Consider the following 19,649-nt stretch of genomic DNA (forward strand, 5'->3'; position numbering starts at 1 on the left):
AGACCTGAAAACTGTGTACATGGTATAGAACCCCAAGCTGAAGCTCTGTACCAAATATCAAGCAGTTGTAATTTGTAGTTGTTGAGAAAAAGGGCATTTTGGACAGACTGAGGTAAACCAGTACACCCCCTCCCCCCTCATTCGAAGCAAGAGTATAAACAAGATTTCCTATTTTGCACATGCATTTCCTCTGTCCATCAGAGTTGTAGGCAAAGCTGGAGCCAACCCCAACTGACTTCAGGTAAGAGGTGGGGTACACCCTGGGCAGGTTGCCAATCTATCACAGGACTAACAACAGTTCACACTCCCATTCACACCTACGGGCAATTTAGAGTAGCCAGTTGACCTAATCCACAGGTCTTTGGAGTGTAGGAGAAAACCCACATAGGCACGAGGAGAACGAGTAAACTCCACAGCCATCCACAAACCCAGAACCTTCTTGCTACAAGGAGACCGTACTAACCACTGCACCACCATGCCACTGCACATACGGTATATCAATTACAAATGAAGTTAAGGCATTTTAGGAAAAAAAAAAAGTTTTCCATTTCATAGCAAGGTTTCAGATTTGTATGCAGACTGAACATCGTTACTGCCGTGTTTATTAAACCGGCTCCTTACCCAGTGTAATCTTTGCAAGAAAGTAATAAGGCAAAAGTAATAAAACATTTTCATGTTACTTTAGTGAGCTATATTTATGGCTTCCTAAAATTGGAGTTGTCAAAGTATGTTCTATGTAAAAAGAAAGGGGAGGGGGAACCCCACCCACAACAGTTTTAGACAAAATCTGCCAGAATTCAGCCACAGTGACATCAGATGACCCCCCCGCCATGCATTTATCCTCATGTATTGTTATACAATGCTTATACATATTCCTAAGAAGTATTTGTACATCATACTTAAAATCTGCATAATCATTTAGAACACGATTATACTGTACAGAGACCGGGTTGAAACACTGAAGTAAAAGTTGAACAATAATTAAAGTATTCAATGTCAACAAATGTCAAGTTGCCATTTTCTCTTTAGCCAGCTTTTTGAACGGTGTAGCCGGATTATATATGATTTTTCACTGATCACTAGTTTGTGTAGTGGGTTTTCTACACATGGAGAAACACTATGAAAGATCACATGACTGAATGATGATACATGGGGCAACTTTTTGGGCAATGTTGCTGGCCAATTACACTTCAACACTTTCCCCATTGAGATTGGGCAACAATTTCTATCTGAACAACTTTGATCATTTTGGGCAACTTTTTAAGATCATCCAATCAGAGTGCGAGCAGCAAATCACATGACCACCTGAAAGCTTCTGAAATTTCCAGCAAAGATAATGGTGTGTCTGGCAGTGGAGCGAAGAAAAAGACAACTTTCATCTCTTTTTGCCAACAAGTTGCTCTGTGTAAACCCAAAGTGGTGAATTTACCTCATCAAATGCTTAGAAAACCAACCGAGCATCCATTTTTATGTGCTCAGGTTGTAATCAAGACATTGGGTTTTTTTTTTTTTTCAGCTACATGTAAACTGCCGTTAGCTAACCACCACTCCATAGAGATTGAATGGGATTTAGCTAACTAGCAGTGGTTCTTGCTAACAGTTAGCTGAAAATTATCGCTAGCTATGTAGGGATATTATTCAAGTACCTGGGGTCAACTGTGCAGGAAGATGGGGGCTGCGATAGTGAGGTGAGAAAGAGAGTGCAGGCAGGGTGGAGCAGTTGGAGAAGGATTTCGGGAGTCATTTGAGATAGGAAAGTCCCAGCAAAAGTGAAAGGTAAGATGTATAAGACAGTAGTGAGACCAGCTGTGATGTATGGATTGGAGACCGTACCCTTAACGAAGAGGCAGGAGGCAAAGTTGGAGGTGGCGGAGTTGAGGATGTTAAGGTTTGCGATGGGAGTGACGAGGTTGGACAGGATAAGGAACGAGCACATCAGAGGGACAGCACATGTGGAGAGCTTGGGAATGAAGCTAAGAGAGATGAGATTGAGATGGTGTGGGCACATCCTGAGAAGAGATGCAGAGCATGTTGGGAGGAGAATGTTGAGGATGGAGCTGCCAGGCAAACGAAAACGAGGAAGGCCAAAGAGAAGATACATGGATGTGGAGAGAGAGGACATGAAAGTTGCAGGTGTGGTAGAGAAGGATGCGGAAGACAGGGAGCAATGGAGACAAAAGATCCGCTGTGGCGATCCCTAATCGGGAGCAACCAAAAGATGTAGGGATAACGTTAGTGCTCTTGCAGCAAGTTAAAAGTGATTGACAGCTCATGATTTGTGCACGAGTTGCTCATCTAATTGGTTGCTGCCAATTGTCTGTTACCCGGCGTCTCACCTGGTTGCCTATTGCCCAAAAAGTTGCCCCGTGTATCACCTTGATGTCTAAGGATAAATTTAGAATCAGAGCAAAAAGGAACACCAATTTGTTCTTTTGATAAAATAAATAAATTCAAAACTTACAATATTCTGGTGCAGAATGTATAAACCAAAGCATGGAAATCAAAATACAGGTTTGACTAACCACTCTTCATACAACTCCAGCAGAAAATTTGGATCAGCCCATTTATTTAAAGCCATAACATTTATTTTGGGAAGCAAAGCTCTGGACATCTGTTAGCAGCGTTTGAGGGCAGAATAAATATCTACAGAGCTTGCAGCTTTGCTTTGGGACATATGGTAGCTATTGACAGATTGTCGAGCAGGTGGTTGTGCGAGTGGTGTTTTAAAGTGCAGTTTTCTTTAAGATTAGTCCTTTGGTTTTTATCCCCCGCTGGCCAAAAGGCCCTGAAGGGGATTAAGTCGTGGCGATTTCCGTCTGTCCGTCCCGGGAAGGGTGCTCACCTTCTGAAAATCAGCTCCTCTCAATTTGAGGAATTTCACGAAACTTGACCGGATTCTTTGTTATGTCGGTAGTACACCTTGTAATTTCGTGAAATTGGGTCACATTTTACCAGAGTTACAGCCCTTGATTTGTTAATCATTATAATCAAATTATACTCTGACAATTTTGTAAGAGTGTTTTCCTTCTGAAATCAACTCCTCAATTTGTGGAGGAATTTCACAAAACTTGCCAAAAGGCAGTGTTATACGGTATGTTGGTAGTACACAGTTATTTTGTTCAATTTGGTTGCATTTTACCAGAGTTGTGGCTCTTAACCTTGTACTTTCACAATTTCATGAAGGTGTGCTTGCCTTCGGACATCAACTCCTCAATTTTTGGACGAATTCCTCAAAGCTTGGCAAAAGGCTTTGTTCTGTGACGGTAATACGCGGATTGCGACTTAATTTCGTTTGTGAAAATTTTACCAGAGTTTTGACCCTTGATTAAAATCACTTGTACTTTGACAATTTCATGAGGGTGCAAGTTCTTCTGAAATCAACTCCCCTCACAATTTGTGGAGGAATTTCACAAAACTTGACAAGATTCTTTGTAACATGTCGATAATACACATACTGCAATTTCATTTAATTCAGCTGCATTTTACCAGAGAGTAATGACAGTTGCCAGCGGGGGATATTGTGCTCTCAGAGGACTCTTGTTCTTTGTAGATAGGATTCTGACCTTCATGGACCTGCTCTGGGCTGGATCCTCCACTGGCATAGCCCATGGAGCTGCCTCTGTCAGGGCTGTGGCTGTCCTGGCACAGGCCTTTCTCCTCCTGGTACATTCCAGGCAAGCAGTCAGTGCTTGGGCACAGTTCTGAGCACAGCACTACACCCTCGGGTTCAGGAGATGAGGCAGGACCCAACAAGAAAGAGTCTGAACGAGCCTGCCGCTTCTTATTCTGCTTCTGAGTCAAGATCAAGATATATTTATTTGTCCCGGAGGAAATTTGTCTTGGACAAACACATAGCTGCCACAGAACATCCAACACGACATTGACAATTTCATACGAAGGAAGTCAGTGTAAGGAAAATCATTAATAAACTGTATATAGACAAAACACCTCTCTTTCGGTAATCAGCGCTACTGGATAGAAGCTAAGACCTGTTACTGTGAAAAATAGTGTTATACAGGTCTTTATATCCCCCAACTCTACTGTCAGAACTATTTTCTAAAAGCATTCATTCATTCAGCCATCTTTAGTAACCCGTATACACTCACCATTCACGTTATCATCAACACCTTTACACCTGCAGACTAATGCAAAAATCACCCAAAAAGCTGATTATCCAGCTTACTGTAAAATCTAGCAGTGCATTAGGGAATTAGAAGTGTAGTGAACTCACAGAGTCTTTGTGCAAGCTAGTAGTGCTGCTGCAGGCCTGGTTGCTGATCTGACCCGTGGAGCTCCTCAGGGGAGAGCCAGGCTTGGAAAGGGAGTCAAACTGCCGAAGCTCCAGCATGGATTTCACCATCAGCTCGAAAGAGTCCATCCTACAGTTCCAGCGTTTTCTCCTGTGTGGAACCTCAGGAAAAGATGGATCAGACGTGCCCAAACCTGGAGATGACTCCTGGAACTAGATCATACGAAACAATAGGAACAGTACCATCTAGTGTCCAGAGCTGATTTTCCAATAACAGCACCAAGTGTTCTATTCCTCTTATACTCCAGCAATTTGACTTATGGTAAAAGATGAGCAAAACAAAATCATAAAAAGACATGAATCACAATAAATAGGTTTGCTGACGAAGTGGCAGCAACGTAGTGATGTCATATTTAATATTTATTTTCCATTTTACACCTCCAAAATGCATGGTTATTTACGGTCATAAAAACAAAAAGCATAAAACTAAAGATTCAGCAACCTGTCTCAAGCTTATGATGCAAAAACAAGTGTGTGATGGAAATACAAAAATCACTTCTGACCTTAGAGGAGTCCCAGTCATTCACATCAGAAGCAGCTACAACAGAAAGGAAAAAAACAAAAACGATGACATCCTGAATGACAGCGCTTACATACAGTTAGGTCCATAAATATTTGGACAGAGGCAACATTTTTCTAATTTTGGTTCTGTACATTACCACAATGAATTCTGAACAAAACAATTCAGATGCAGTTGAAGTTCAGACTTTCAGCTTTAATTCAGTGGGTTGAACAAAATTATTGCATAAAAATGTGAGGAACTAAAGCATTTTTTAAAACACAATCCCTTCATTTCAGGGGCTCAAGTAATTGGACAAATTAAATAATTGTAAATAAAATGTTCATTTCTAATATACTACTCAAAAAAAGTAGGGGATATTTTATTTTGAGATCCAAATTTTCACATATACAAAGGGATACGAAAGCATGTTGTATAGTTCCTTACTGAGGAAGCATTTCCAAAGAAATTAATCACCCAAACACATCAATGACACTCATGATCAGCACGGGATGCTACTGATGATCAAGGGGGTCGTGCCACAAATTTGCATGACTCTGAATTGGAAGGTTAGAGCCACTCCAAAGGAAGATTTTGAAGAGAAAGCATCAGATTATCAGTGGTTGAAGTCGTTAATTAAACAGAGACCATGCGCCGTCTAACACAGGATGAGAGGTTACATGCCCTTGGCATGCTACAGGTTGGCACAAGACAGGTCGTTGTGGCAAGAGCATTGAATGTTTCCCAGTCTGTCATCAGCAGATTATGGTCCAGACATCGTGCTACAGGGTCTGTTCAGGATAGACCACGATCCGGTCGACCAAGGGCAACAACTCAGGCTCAGGACAGATTCATCCGCACTATTGCCTTGAGAAATCGTATGGTAACAGCAAATCAGATAAGGTCTCAACTTCGAAGGGATACTGGCTTGGTAGTGAGTGGCCAGACCATCAGGAATCGACTGCACAGATTTCACTTACATGCCCGACGTCCTCGTGTCATTCCCTGTTTGAGGGATCGTCACATTAGGGCCAGACTCCAATGGTGTCATCAACGCTGGGATAATCGCCAATGGAACCACGTAATGTTCTCAGATGAGTCGAGGTTCACTGTGGACTTCCTGGACAGACGCAGGAGGGTTTGGCGCCGACGTAACGAACGTTTCCATGACGTTAACATCATTAGACATGATCCGTATAGGGGTGGCTCTGTAATGGTGTGGGGAGGCATCACTGCTGCCGGCAGAACAGACTTGCATGTTGTTGCTGGACGTGTCACAGGGCAGTACTACCGGGACAACATCTTGGCACCCCATGTTGTGCCGTTTGCACGTCGTTATGGCCGCCGTTTCATTTTCCAAGATGACAATGCCAGATGTCATAGGGCCAGGATCGTTACAGATTACCTCCAGCAGCAGAATATCACCAGATTACCATGGCCAGCACTCAGTCCGGACCTTTCCCCCATCAAGCATGTCTGGGACATGCTTGGACAGCGGCTACGCCAACATCAACAACCTCCTGCCAACGTCCAAGAACTTGCTGCAGCATTGCAACAGGAATGGAATAACATTCCCCAAAATGACCTGGGACGTCTCGTTAGGAGTACGCCACGCCGAGGGGGTTTTACCCGCTACTGACTCGGTTTCAAAATGGTGGTAAATTTGCTGTGTGACCCTGTGTTTGTGTTGACCCTTATTCTGGAGAATCTGTCCTTTACTGACTGTACACAGGGTTTTGAATAAATTGACAAATGTTTCCTTAATGTTTTTCTGTCATTTGTTTCCTTCCTGACCTCATAATCTGCATTTCATTCTACTTGTAAATGCAATATCCCCTACTTTTTTTGAATGGTATACTTGGTTGAAAGCCCTTTGTTGGCAATGACTGCCTGAAGTCTTGAACTCATGGACATCAGACACTGTTTCCTCCTTTTTAATGCTCTGCCAGGCCTTTACTGCAGCGGTTTTCAGTTGCTGTCTGTTTGTGGGCCTTTCTGTCTGAAGTTTAGTCTTTAACAAGTGAAAAATCCATACTCAACTGGGTTGAGATCAGGTGACTGACTTGGCCATTCAAGAATATTCCACTTCTTTGCTTTAATAAACTCCTGGGTTGCTTTGGCTTTATGTTTTGGGTCATTGTCCATCTGTATTATGAAACGCCGACCAATCAGTTTGGCTGGATTTGAGCACACAGTATGTCTCTGAATACCTCAGAATTCATCCGGCTGCTTCTGTCCTGTGTCACATCAATAAACACTAGTGACCCAGTGCCACTGGCAGCCATGCATGCCCAAGCCATCACACTGCCTCTGCTGTTTTATACAGATGACGTGGTATGCTTTGGATCATGAGCTGTACCACGCCTTCACCATACTTTTTTCTTTCCATCATTCTGGTCGAGGTTGATCTTGGTTTCATCTGTCCAAAGAATGTTCTTCCAGAACTGTGCTGGCTTTTTTAGATGTTTTTTAGCAAAGTCCAATCTAGCCTTTTTATTCTTGAGGCTTATGAGTGGCTTGCACCATGCAGTGAACCCTCTGTATTTACTTTCATACAGTCTTCTCTTTATGGTAGATTTGGATATTGATACGCCTACCTCCTGGAGAGTGTTGTTCACTTGGTTGGCTGTTGTGAAGGGGTTTCTCTTCACCATGGAAATTATTCTGCGATCATCCACTACTGTTGTCTTCTGTGAGTGTCCAGGTCTTTTTGCATTGATGAGTTCACCAGTGCTTTCTTTCCTTCTCAGGATGTACCAAACTGTAGATTTTGCCACTCCTAATATTGTAGCAATTTCTCAGATGGGTTTTTTTCTGTTTTTGCAGCTTAAGGATGGCTTGTTTCACCTGCATGGAGAGCTCCTTTGACCGCATGTTTTCTTCACAGCAAAATCTTCCAAATGCAAGCACCACACCTCAAATCAACTCCAGGCCTTAATCTGCTTAATTGAGAATGACATAACGAAGGAATTGCCCACACCTGCCCATGAAATAGCCTTTAAGTCAATTGTCCAATTACTTTTGGTCCCTTTAAAAACAGGGTGGCACATGTTAAGGGGCTGAAACTCCTAAACCCTTCATCCAATTGTAATGTGGATACCCTCAAATGAAAGCTGAAAGTCTGGACTTCATGTCCATTATATAACTATAACCTGAATATGTTTCAGTAAACAGGTTAAAAAAAAAAAAAAGTGTCAGTGTCCAAATATATATGGACCTAACTGTATACAGTGTTTGTAAAAAGCATGCATGTGTTACCCTGATCCTCTTCTAATGATATTCGGTGCATATCATGATCATCTGGGGTCTGAATATGCTCCAATCTTTCTTCATCGTAATCTTCCTCACTTTCAGAAGAGCAGATCAGTAGAGACAGTGTGTTGTGCATCTCCAAGCTGCTTGTGGAGGCCCGCCTGAAACATACCAAGCTTGTAAGTCAAAAAGATCCTCATCTGGCTTATTCATGTAAAATTAAAAAGCTTTACTTCAAAACTGTCTTGGTGTACCTGATTACTGAATCTGCAAAAGCCGGGCTGCTCTGACAGCGCGTGACCTGATCCAGCCGCTCCCTCATGTTAACAGTCAACTCCGGAGCAAGACGCCACACAAAGATACAGCTACAACACATCACATATCAGCGCACACACACAGAGAAACAAATGGTAGAGTCAAACATGAAAGATAGCTACCAAACCCACAGGTCCTACCTATCTCCTGAGGCTGAGATCAGATGCCTGCAGTCACTTGTGAATTTAATGCCCGTTATGATTTCTGCAAGCAGACAGGCAAAGAAAACATTACACACTCCACTCTTTTCTTTCAATTCATTAAAGGAATATGCACTTTCACTATTTAAAATCACCACCACAAAGCAGGTTTGTAGAAGTTCAGATGGAGACTTGGATCCCTAATGAGCAAGCCAGATGTGACATTGGCACTTAAAAATAAATAAAAGTAAATAAAAAGGAACCCACAACCTCAGAAGGCACGAGATCAAAACCTTAAGAGGAGTGGCAAAAATTCTAAATACACTAGAAATCTAATTGAATTCAATTTCTATCATCACACATTTGGTCACTCAGCCCAGATGTGTTTTGTGTCATTTGCTTCTTTAGCTCACTATAGCGCCAGTGCAACACAAATACTAAAAATGTCTTGACTGATCAGTTACAATTTTTTTTTTATTTAAAAAAAAACCAAAAAAAAAAAAAAGCACACCTTTATAGATTTCCATTTTATGACTTCTACATTAATCAAGCCAGTACAAAAACTTGAGTCCAAACTTGCATTTTTCCAGCACAAAATTAAAATGGGCGGCACGGTGGCGTAGTGGTTAGCGCTGTCGCCTCACAGCAAGAAGGTCCAGGTTCGAGCCCCGTGGCCGGCGAGGGCCTTTCTGTGCGGAGTTTGCATGTTCTCCCCGTGTCCGCGTGGGTTTCCTCCGGGTGCTCCGGTTTCCCCCACAGTCCAAAGACATGCAGGTTAGGTTAACTGGTGACTCTAAATTGACCGTAGGTGTGAATGTGAGTGTGAATGGTTGTCTATGTGTCAGCCCTGTGATGACCTGGCGACTTTTCCAGGGTGTACCCCGCCTTTCGCCCGTAGTCAGCTGGGATAGGCTCCAGCTTGCCTGCGACCCTGTAGAACAGGATAAAGCGGCTACAGATGAGATGAGAAAATTAAAATGTTACAGAAAAAAAAAAAAAGTTTGTATCTGAGCAGCATATTCCATAAGAGAGCACTTAAATTAAAAAAAGAAGGAAAAAAAAAATGAAGACTACTGGGTTTTGGTGCAAAATCAAAATGCAAGTACGACATTCAAAGTGTCCAGAAGAACTGTGGCTGGTTCTGTAAGATGCTCAGTAAAACCTACAGCTCATTTCCTTATAAAACTGCACACGAGACTTTTTTTTTTTAAAGCAAAGAGTCGTCTCATGGGCGGCACGGTGGTGTAGTGGTTAGCACTGTCGCCTCACAGCAAGAAGGTCCTGGGTTCGACCCCCGTGGCCGGCAAGGGCCTTTCTGTGTGGAGTTTGCATGTTCTCCCCGTGTCCGCGTGGGTTTCCTCCGGGTGCTCCGGTTTCCCCCACAGTCCAAAGACATGCAGGTTAGGTTAACTGGTGACTCTAAATTGACCGTAGGTGTGAATGTGAGTGTGAATGGTTGTCTGTGTCTATGTGTCAGCCCTGTGATGACCTGGCGACTTGTCCAGGGTGTACCCCGCCTTTCACCCGCAGTCAGCTGGGATAGGCTCCAGCTTGCCTGCAACCCTGTAGGACAGGATAAAGCAGCTAGAGATAATGAGATGAGAGTCGTCGTCTCATGCCAAATATTGATTTTTGTTCATTTATTATGGCTTACTGCCGTTTATAGATTTTTTCTCTTCTTTTTAATGTTGAAACATTTCATTCTTAAGCCATTTTTTATCTCCAGCATTTCTTTACATGTGCTGAAGATTTTTGCATCCTGTATATAAAATTTTTCCTAAACAGTTACTTCTAATCAGATCAATTTAAGACAGTACATCAAAACCTTCCAATTAGTCATAGCTGAACTAAAAATCAAAACAAATCTAAAATATTCAAACAGCGAAGCCAGCGTTTACCTGAGTGGCCGAACATGGCAGCCAGACACTCTCCGGTTCGGAAGTCAAACAGGCCGAGATTCTTATCTGAGCAGCTGGTAGCCACATACTGGCCAGACGGGTCCATCTGAACCTATAAAGCATATACATGAGGTTGAATCTAAAATGTCTAAAACTTACAGGTAAGCCATGTGATACAGCGAAGGCCAACGTACCCTGAGAAGGCTGCCGTCTTCACCCAGAGAGCCCTTAAAAGACTTTTTCTGTTTCCCACTGCTTATGTTAAACACCCTGCCAGATGAACTCACATTAAGATTGTGTGCGCAGTATAAAGATAAAATGCTACAACATGCTACAAGATCTCAGTGGAAGCAGATTGTTCACATAAGCGCATGTACAGTATGAACAAATTCACCTGACATTTCTGTCTTGACAGCCTACAGCTGCATACTTGCAAGCAGGATCCACATCCATATCATTAAGAGTGCTCTTCCTCACCACATGGTGTGCGCGTTTAAATTGTACTCCTCTGGAAGTCTGTGGGTGAGAGTGAGAAAGTGCGAGGGGGTTTTTACACACACACACACACACACTTTCCAATTCACTGATTAAAAGGTGCAGTTTCTAATTTCTCAAAAAGTACTTGCTTGCCTACATTAATCATTTCAAAGTTAATTTGAAAAAGAAGCAAAATGCTATTTAACCCCCCCTTTCCGTAATGGCTACCCAGAGAACATTAGTTGCAAAGAGATTGGCCTTATAGTTTAATAATTTAGAACAGCAAAGTTTTAATGAACATTTTAAAAATACTACAACATAAGCATCAGAATTTAATCCCTATAAAACAGCCCTTATGAAAAGCCCTGCAGTGAAAAAAAATACAACCCTAAATCAGAAAAACACTGGGACAGTACGGAAAACGCAAATTTAAAAAAAAAAAAAAGCTTGGGAGACAAAGCAACAATTTCTAAGTGTACTTTGACCTGCATTTCATTGCAGGTAGTACAAACCCAAGATATTTCATGTTTTGTCTGGTCAACTTCATTTCATTTGTTAATACACATCCATTCTTGTTAATACACATCCATTCATCCGGTCCTCCCTAAAAAGTTGGGATGGGGGCAATTTACTGCTCGTAATCAAGTAAAAACAAATAAATTATGTGATTTGAAACGGGTGATGTGAACGTAATCATGATTTGGGACAAAATCAGTATCCAAGAAAGGCCTAGTCTTTGAGGATCTCCAGTCTGGCCAACCCCACGAGAAAAATTGAAATGTTTAAAAACAAAATATTCCTCAAAGAAAGATATGAAGAGCTTTGGATATTTCACCCTGTATGGTGCATATCACCACAATTCAAGGAATCTGGAGCAATTTCAGCGTGTAAAGTGTGTAGGTACAACACAGTCCCTTTAAGAAACTACATTTCCCATCAGCCAACTTCCGCGTTGACCTACATCACGCCTGGGCGGGATCACCTACGTCACGTCCTCCATGATGTCACTTCCTCCCTGAAGGCATAAGTAACGGAACAACGCTTCCGTCTCTCTCTCTCGTCTTGGATGTCAAGCCACCTGGACAGATACCCCGCACCAGAAAACCCAAGGAAAGAAGTCTTTCTCTGCAAGAGCCACGATTTAGTGCGTTTTCTTTTTGTTTACCCTTGGCCACAGTAGAACCACTTAAATCGTGGTCTCTCTCTCTCTCTCTCTGTTGAGCTACAGCCGGTTTGTCTATTATAGTAACGTTACGAACTGCAGCCCGGAACAGTTCATTTAAAGTTTAGAAGTGACCAGATCCTTCTAATTAAAAAGCTGTGCACATTGATCAGAGAATTTTTCATCACGAGCGACCACGCCTCGGACCAAGAAATCCTCTGCCTTCCACGGAAGCGACTCACGTGCTCCACAACGGTGAAACTCCAAAAGTCTTGGAACATCATCTCATAATCTCGCGTAGAGACGAGATACTGAAGTAAGACTGGCATTTGGGCAAAACCTAGTCTTAGGAATTAGCTTTTATGAAGCAGTGTGAATTTAAACTCAGGAACGGTTTAATTGTGTACACTGTAAACACTTAAGATGTTGAATTGATGATTGTTCTTGTTAGGTTTATATAAGTATTAATTCTTGGCCAAGAATTCAGCAAAATTATTCTGTGTCAAAATTATATTAGTTGAAACGACCTTAGGTCCAGCTGGACATTGTTTGGGAACATTTTGTTTATGAAATGTGTATTTTGAACAGAGAAGTGTCTGAAGGTCTGTTTTGGTGTCAGATCGACTCACACACACCCTGAAATGGTAGAATTAAAGTTCATGTTTATGTTAATCCATTCAGTTGAAACTTAGATCATAGCTTCATAAAAGCTATGAAATATACTGAAATATATTGAAATATACTATGGTAGTGATTTGGATCCCGTAATTAATGAATGCATTCCGTGATTAATGTTAGTTTTATAGTTTTAGATTAGTTTCATAATGGCATTATAATTATAGTTAAGATCTTATGATTCTAAGGGTTTTTAGTTTAAAAGCATTAACCTAATTTAGTTATGAGTTTAATCCTGTTAGTTGTTTAATTGTTCTCTCTCTTTCAGACATATTCTCATTGTTCTTGTGTTTAAGTTGTTCTTATTTTTTATGTTTATTTTCTTATAACATTCTTTGTTTTAGCATTATTAAAGACATATTGTTATTTGTTATTTTGCTTATGTTGATGAAATCAAGATGTAATTTACTGACTTAACACACATTTATGTGTTAAGGAGTTATGTTAAATTATTAGATCCTTTCTGTGCAAACGTGTCTTTGACCTTCTCTGAATAGACTCCGTAGACTAGACATTCTGTGTTTAGACATTCCATGCTGATATCTATCTGTACCTTACTGTCATCAGAAATGTTTTTATATTATAATTGATTCAAGATCATTACACACTTCCACATAGACACACACCCATTGCACACACACACACACACACGAAGACAAAACATAAACACAGAAACACTATAAGACGTTTCCAAAGATGTTTTCATTTTGACGAAGTGACTGTGCGAATAAACTGACATGTGAATCTCTGATTCTGATTGTCTGTTTCTCTCGACCTGATCATTCTCGTCCTCGGCCGAGGGTGGCCCACGAAGGAATCGGGGTCTCTTTCTGGGTGAACCCAACAGTTCTATTTTGTTTTAATCTCTCAATTGTTTAATAGATAGGTTTTGCATGCCCCCTTTTCCTTTCTAACACATTAATTTCATTATTTACACATATTTTGACCTCATCAAGATTTCAGTGAATTTGGTAATGTGATAAAGCTAGTGGGTTAGCTGCTACGGCTAATTCTTCTGTCTCATTAGCATCCAGAGCTAACTGTATTGTCTCCAGGGACTGTAGGCCTCACCATGTGGTCACACACAAAACACACCTCAGTTAGCATCCCATTCTAGCCTTTTTGGGTTAGGCCACAGACCTCACAAGCACACCTTAGCTAAACACACAGCTAATTCCTTTGTTTCGTTAGCAAGCTAGGCTAACCTTTTCGCTTAGGCCACAGGTCACTCACAAACATCTTAGCTAGCATTCCTTTGTCTTAGCCAGTGACACAAGGCTAATCTGTGTCTCCACACGTGGCCAACACATCTCAACTAGCAACCAAAGCTAGCACTCTTGCTGTACTTAGAAACACGTGGTCATAAGGCTTCTCTCTCACACACACACAATCATTTGTATATAATGAGTCCAACTGATATTATCGATTTTTATCTTTGTTATAATAAATTCATTTATTATTGAAACTGTGTTCTGATATTTTTGAAGTCGCCCAACCTCAAAGAATTCCAAGGTGCATACAAGTTGTGTAATACAGTAAGTGATTATAATAATTTGGAATATACCATAATAAGTTACCAAACAGCTAAATTATTAAGCACCAAAATTAATGGTATTATGTAATGAGACCTTCAGATTTAATGAGACTGATTTAATTAGACTGATCACTGAATCACCAATTGCACCTACAAGTGCAAGGGCACAAGCCTAAGCTGAACACCTGTGATCTCCGATCCCTTAGACGTCACTGCATCAAGAACAGTCAGTCATTCATCTATAGCCGATATAACCACATGGACTCGGGATTACTTTAGCAAACTTTTGTCAAGCACTAGAATATGGAGGTACATCCACAAATACCAGTTAAAACTTTACTGTGAAAAAAGGAAGCCTCATGTTAACAGTGTCCCGAAGCACCGTGGACTTCTCTGGGCTCGGAGGCATCTGGGATAGACCATCACACAGTGGAAAAACATACTGTGGTCAGATGAGATTTTGGGGCGACATATGCTTCCTTCAAGATGACCGCTTTTCCAGAGATATTTCAACAAAAAGCAAAACCACCTGTACTGTTACACACCTTAAGACTTGCTTGTAGGAAGAATGGGGCAAAATACCACCTGAAATGCTTCACCACTTGGTGTCTTCAGTCCCTAAACATCTTTCAAGAATCAAAATTTAAATGGTGTTTATTCTGAAACAAAATTCATGAGGTAAAAGATTAAATAAGGGGCTGTTTTGAATGCAATACAGGTCAAAAATTTATAAAATCATTATCAGATTTAATTCCAAATTTCAACATACCGTCCCAACTTTTTCTGTTATGGAGTTGTAACTTGGAACATTCTCAACTACCCAAGAGGACGACTGGAACTGAAGTTAGAACTAAAAGAAGAATCAATCACCACTAATGGTGTAATTAAATCTCAGCAGTCTACAAACTACTGGTAAGCCAAAGTCCACTCACCCTGTGGGCAGTGCGGAAGTACACACTCTTATCAGCTCCACAGCTGATCATCCTCACCTTCCCCTCATTGGCTGCAGAGATCATATGCCACCAAGCAGAATGAGGAAAAAGACAAAAGGTGGTCATATGCAAGAGATGTTCAAGTAGTGTTAGAATTTATTTTCATGAGAGAAATTGAGAGACTCATGTTGATACTTGCTTGAAAGTCTCATCTCATTATCTCTAGCTGCTTTATCCTGTTCTACAGGGTTGCAGGCAAGCTGGAGCCTATCCCAGCTAACTACGGGTGAAAGGCGGGGTACACCCTGGACAAGTCGCCAGGTTATCACAGGGCTGACACAGACAACCATACACACTCACATTCACACCTACGGTCAATTTAGAGTCACCAGTTAACCTAACCTGCATGTCTTTGGACTGTGGGGGAAACCGGAGCACCCGGAGACAGGGAGAACATGCAAACTCCACACAGAAAGGCCCTCGCCGGCCACGGGGCTCGAACCCAGACTTTCTTGCTGTGAGGCGACAGCGCTAACCACTACACCACCGTGCAACCCCTGCTTGAAAGTCATTTAATTTTTTTCCTGTTTTATCATCAAGTCAACCAGAACATAGAGCTGTGTACAATCATGCAACGCCATCTTTTACAGAGGATTTAGAACATCTATGAGAAAATCAAAAACACTGAGTAAATATTACTGCCGATTTGCGGTCCACACGTACCAGTGTCAAATATAAAACCAAACGACTCACCGGCAAAGCGGACAGCTGTGATGCAGGACGAGTGCTCATCCAGGGTCTGCAGTAGCCTGTAGTCTTCAACATCCAGTACATGAATCAGACGATCTCGACCCGCCGTCGCCAACAATTTCATTCCTAACAGATCCCAAACACACAGGTAAAGCCTAGCGAGACTATCCCAAACTCAACATTTCACATACAGTACCATGTGCATACAGACCCGTCTCAGGTTTGGAGTACTCCAGACACAGGATCTCCGAGTCATGGACCTCCACCTTCAGAACCTCCTCCATAGTGTTAAGATCATGAATTCTGTAAGATCCAAAATGCTTTAAAGTCAAGATAAACAGAACGCAATATTTCAACTGCTACGAAACTGTAACCAAAAGTAAACAATCTTGAGAAAGCATTTTTAAGTCATTACGCGTCGGTGCAAAAAACGTCAAAAACCTGACTTTTACACATGTTCATTAATAGCAAACATTTTTGATTAAAAATAAAAACAAACAAAAACCTTGACGGCGTAGCTCACTCCGGCCCCGTCTAGTCCAGAAGGAACGATTTAAAGTGGGCCACCTTATGGACGCAATAAATGTTGCAAGCTATATACACGCTATATCCACCCTAGCAATACTGACCTATTTGCCAGAAAGAATCCAAAATGGCAAGGAATTGACCGAGAAGCAGCGATTTTTGTTGAACTGCTCATTAAAGGATTAATTAGTCCATAACTTCATTAATAATTGTAATTAAGCAAATATGGGTAGAAGTTACCTGCACCCTAGGTACCCCTACCTTCATGCCAGAAAGAATCAAAACTGGTGAAGAATTGAGGGAGAAGTGATGTGTGTGGAAACTGCGCGTTAGGGCTTAATTACTCCACATCTTTATTATTAATTGCAATTATTCAAATTTGGGTAGAAGCTAAATGCACCCCCAGGTAGAGCTACCTTCCTGCCAAAAAGAAGATTTAAAAAATAACCCCCCCCCCGATGAAGACCTGGAAGAGAAGTGATTTTCGTGAAATGTGGATGGCCCATCATTACATGCATCATTCCGTTGCTAAACGGACAGCTGATCACACCGAGGTGCTTGCTGACCACCGACATTTATGAGTTTGGTCCTGCGTTTCCTTTCCTTTGCAGCATAACATCTTTTCTGCTCGCTTTCCATTACTGTAGTCGGTCTTTCACGTTTCATTCACACACTCACGTCCTACATTTTTCTCTCTGGTTTCAAATTTGTATCCCACAATGCCTTGGGCAAACAGGGAAAGCACACATCATGCATGACGTAGTATCATGAACTGGGTCATGGTGAAGCAGGGAAAAAAAAAATTTAAAATAGAGAATTTAGGGCCACGTGGCCCTAAAATTCATTAATCGTTCTATTTTAAAAAAAATGAAAAAAAAGTTATAAAATAATTGGACATCTGAAACTCAATAGCTTTCAGTCCACTAAACAAAAATAACTGGTGTCAGGGAAAATTCTTTTTATGACCTAAACTTGAAAGATCTGAAAGGCAGTCTCCTTTTAATTGCAATGATGCAAACTTGGACAGAAGCTACCAGTATATGCACCCCAGGCAGACCCACCCTCCTGCCAAAAAGAAAATCTGAAGAATTGAGGGAGAATCAGCAATTTTTGTGAAATGTAGACAACGCCGGACCGACAACGCATGATGGCATAAGCTTATTGCCCGTCAACTGGATGAGCTAATAAATAACTAATGACTATGAACATAAACCCTATAGTATTTTTCATGATGGATGAAAATTTAATTAAAGCAGTCATACTGTGTGTGTGTGTGGGGGGGGGGGGATCCAAATTAAATCAAAATATAACTGCACTATAATTGCATCTTGACATTTTAAAATCAAAAACTATCAAAATAGAGATTCCCATCCCTATCAAATTAGTGCAAATGTGATGGCCAGAACTAAACCAAATGGCAAGTTCACTACCTTAGTGTGCCATTCCGGTCTCCTGAGGCCAGATGTTTGCCATCTGGACTTATGCAGATGGTTCTGATGCCTGTGCTGCTCTCTGCAGGCTGCTCCTCTGTACCACTGGGGGCTGATCCCTCTGTGTCCAGCAGACATGCACCATTGCTGGCTGTATACAGCACCTTCTGAAGATCCTAATAAGTGACAGGACAACGTCAAACATGAGAATTGTGAAAATCTCTGGCAGTCAGTCATTCACCTTTATTTACAAGACAATACAAACCTTGTGTACACACGCACACATACCTTTGAGCAAAATTATTGAAAAGTGCACAAGATTCCACAGTTCACCATTTTAATGCTACAGCTCCACCTTCTGGGCAAAAAAAAAAAAAAAAAAAAAAACACCCACCACCACCCCACCCCTGTGGGCAAACATTGTGTACACCTCTAACACAAAAGAGCAGACTCACATTGCTGAGTAGATTGCTCGTGGCTGGGTTGAGGCATGACTCTGTGCTCCACATGCGGATTGTGCCGTCTGCAGAGCAGCTGAAGAACAGCCCTGAAGAGGCGAGACCCAGCAGAGGTTCCTTTTTAGCTCCGGGGTAGATCTAAAAAACAGTATTGCCACATTCACACATCACACAGAGTTGATCGACTGCACAGCAAGAGCTACAAGACCGAGTCCTCTATATCCCCTGCCCTATATACCAAGTTTCAAGATAGTCACAGTTTTCAAGTTCTGCTGCAGGAAACCAACCCTACCTCTTTACCCTGACCTCAGCAGCCCATGGCATAAACCCACCAGACCTTTAGTCCAGGTGAGCTAAAAATTAAAATCTCACATTTCTTAGTATCAAAAGGCACATATACATATTACTTAAAACACATATACTAACTTTCGAGACCATACCAGTCATAGTTTAAAAGTTCTCCAGTGTGAGCACTTTGTAACAGCTAGAGGTAAAGCTGTACCGAAGAAGTTTTATAAACACTGGTAAAAAGGACTTTGCAATTTTCACAGTAATGTAGCAAGCTGCCTTTTTTTCATCTTATTAACTTCAAGGAAGGAAGAAAAAAAATGTTAAGGCATAACTGATGATAGCAGAGACCACATAAGCAATAACAGAAGTTAACTGTTCATGGACGTCCCATATTTCAATATCAATAGATAAATATAAACTTCCATTCTTTAATAAATAAAATCATAGTGTTGGCATCTTGCTGGGTTAGAAGAGAAAGACACTTTGGGGCACATGGTTCTTGGATAATAAATCAACTTTGGGCTAAAAACAGCATCACACTATCCTGTGTTGATCATTTTCCTACATCAAGCCTTGTGTTTTATTCTTTACACAGCTGGATAAATTGATGGTAATTGTGGGGTAACTCTGGTACTTGCCCATAGTGTTTTGGAAAACATCTGGAACCAACCTGGAAAGTCAAGTGCCAAACCTGCTCGGAGGGAATAAGTGCTAAAACTATGCCTTGTCTCAGTTCACATACTTCCATTAGTAGTTACATCAAGTACACTGTGCACACTATGTACTTGCCAAACACCACAAATTGTGCACTTAATGGAAATGATGATTACAACAACATTTGACCATACCAAAAACTCCTGCCAGCTTGCTTTTTTTTTTGCGCTCCCATTTAGAGAAAAAAAAAAAAAAAAGTTCTTGCTTATCCAGTGATGCTTTAAAAAAAAAAAAAAAAAAAAGTTTGTGAACCTTTTAGAATTTTCTATATTCCTGCAAAAATGACCT

General features: G+C 41.2%; 1 protein-coding gene across 1 annotated transcript in view; it reads right to left on the bottom strand.

Moving 5' to 3' along the window:
* The window catches only part of LOC132883773 (mitogen-activated protein kinase-binding protein 1-like), a 61,452-nt gene that overhangs the window by 9,366 nt on the left and 32,437 nt on the right, over window positions 1–19,649 (bottom strand). Inside the window, exons 11-24 of the mRNA XM_060917771.1 lie at window positions 18,354–18,494; window positions 17,899–18,074; window positions 16,155–16,246; window positions 15,947–16,069; window positions 15,194–15,264; window positions 10,808–10,929; window positions 10,608–10,683; window positions 10,414–10,525; window positions 8,516–8,579; window positions 8,315–8,425; window positions 8,067–8,221; window positions 4,813–4,847; window positions 4,232–4,462; window positions 3,564–3,792 (exon numbers count right to left, since the gene is read on the bottom strand). Coding sequence (XP_060773754.1) covers window positions 3,564–3,792; window positions 4,232–4,462; window positions 4,813–4,847; window positions 8,067–8,221; window positions 8,315–8,425; window positions 8,516–8,579; window positions 10,414–10,525; window positions 10,608–10,683; window positions 10,808–10,929; window positions 15,194–15,264; window positions 15,947–16,069; window positions 16,155–16,246; window positions 17,899–18,074; window positions 18,354–18,494 — 1,738 coding nt within the window. The remainder of the gene's footprint in view (window positions 1–3,563; window positions 3,793–4,231; window positions 4,463–4,812; window positions 4,848–8,066; window positions 8,222–8,314; window positions 8,426–8,515; window positions 8,580–10,413; window positions 10,526–10,607; window positions 10,684–10,807; window positions 10,930–15,193; window positions 15,265–15,946; window positions 16,070–16,154; window positions 16,247–17,898; window positions 18,075–18,353; window positions 18,495–19,649) is intronic.

This window comes from Neoarius graeffei, chromosome 3 (assembly GCF_027579695.1).
Source record: "Neoarius graeffei isolate fNeoGra1 chromosome 3, fNeoGra1.pri, whole genome shotgun sequence".
Taxonomy (NCBI): domain Eukaryota; kingdom Metazoa; phylum Chordata; class Actinopteri; order Siluriformes; family Ariidae; genus Neoarius; species Neoarius graeffei.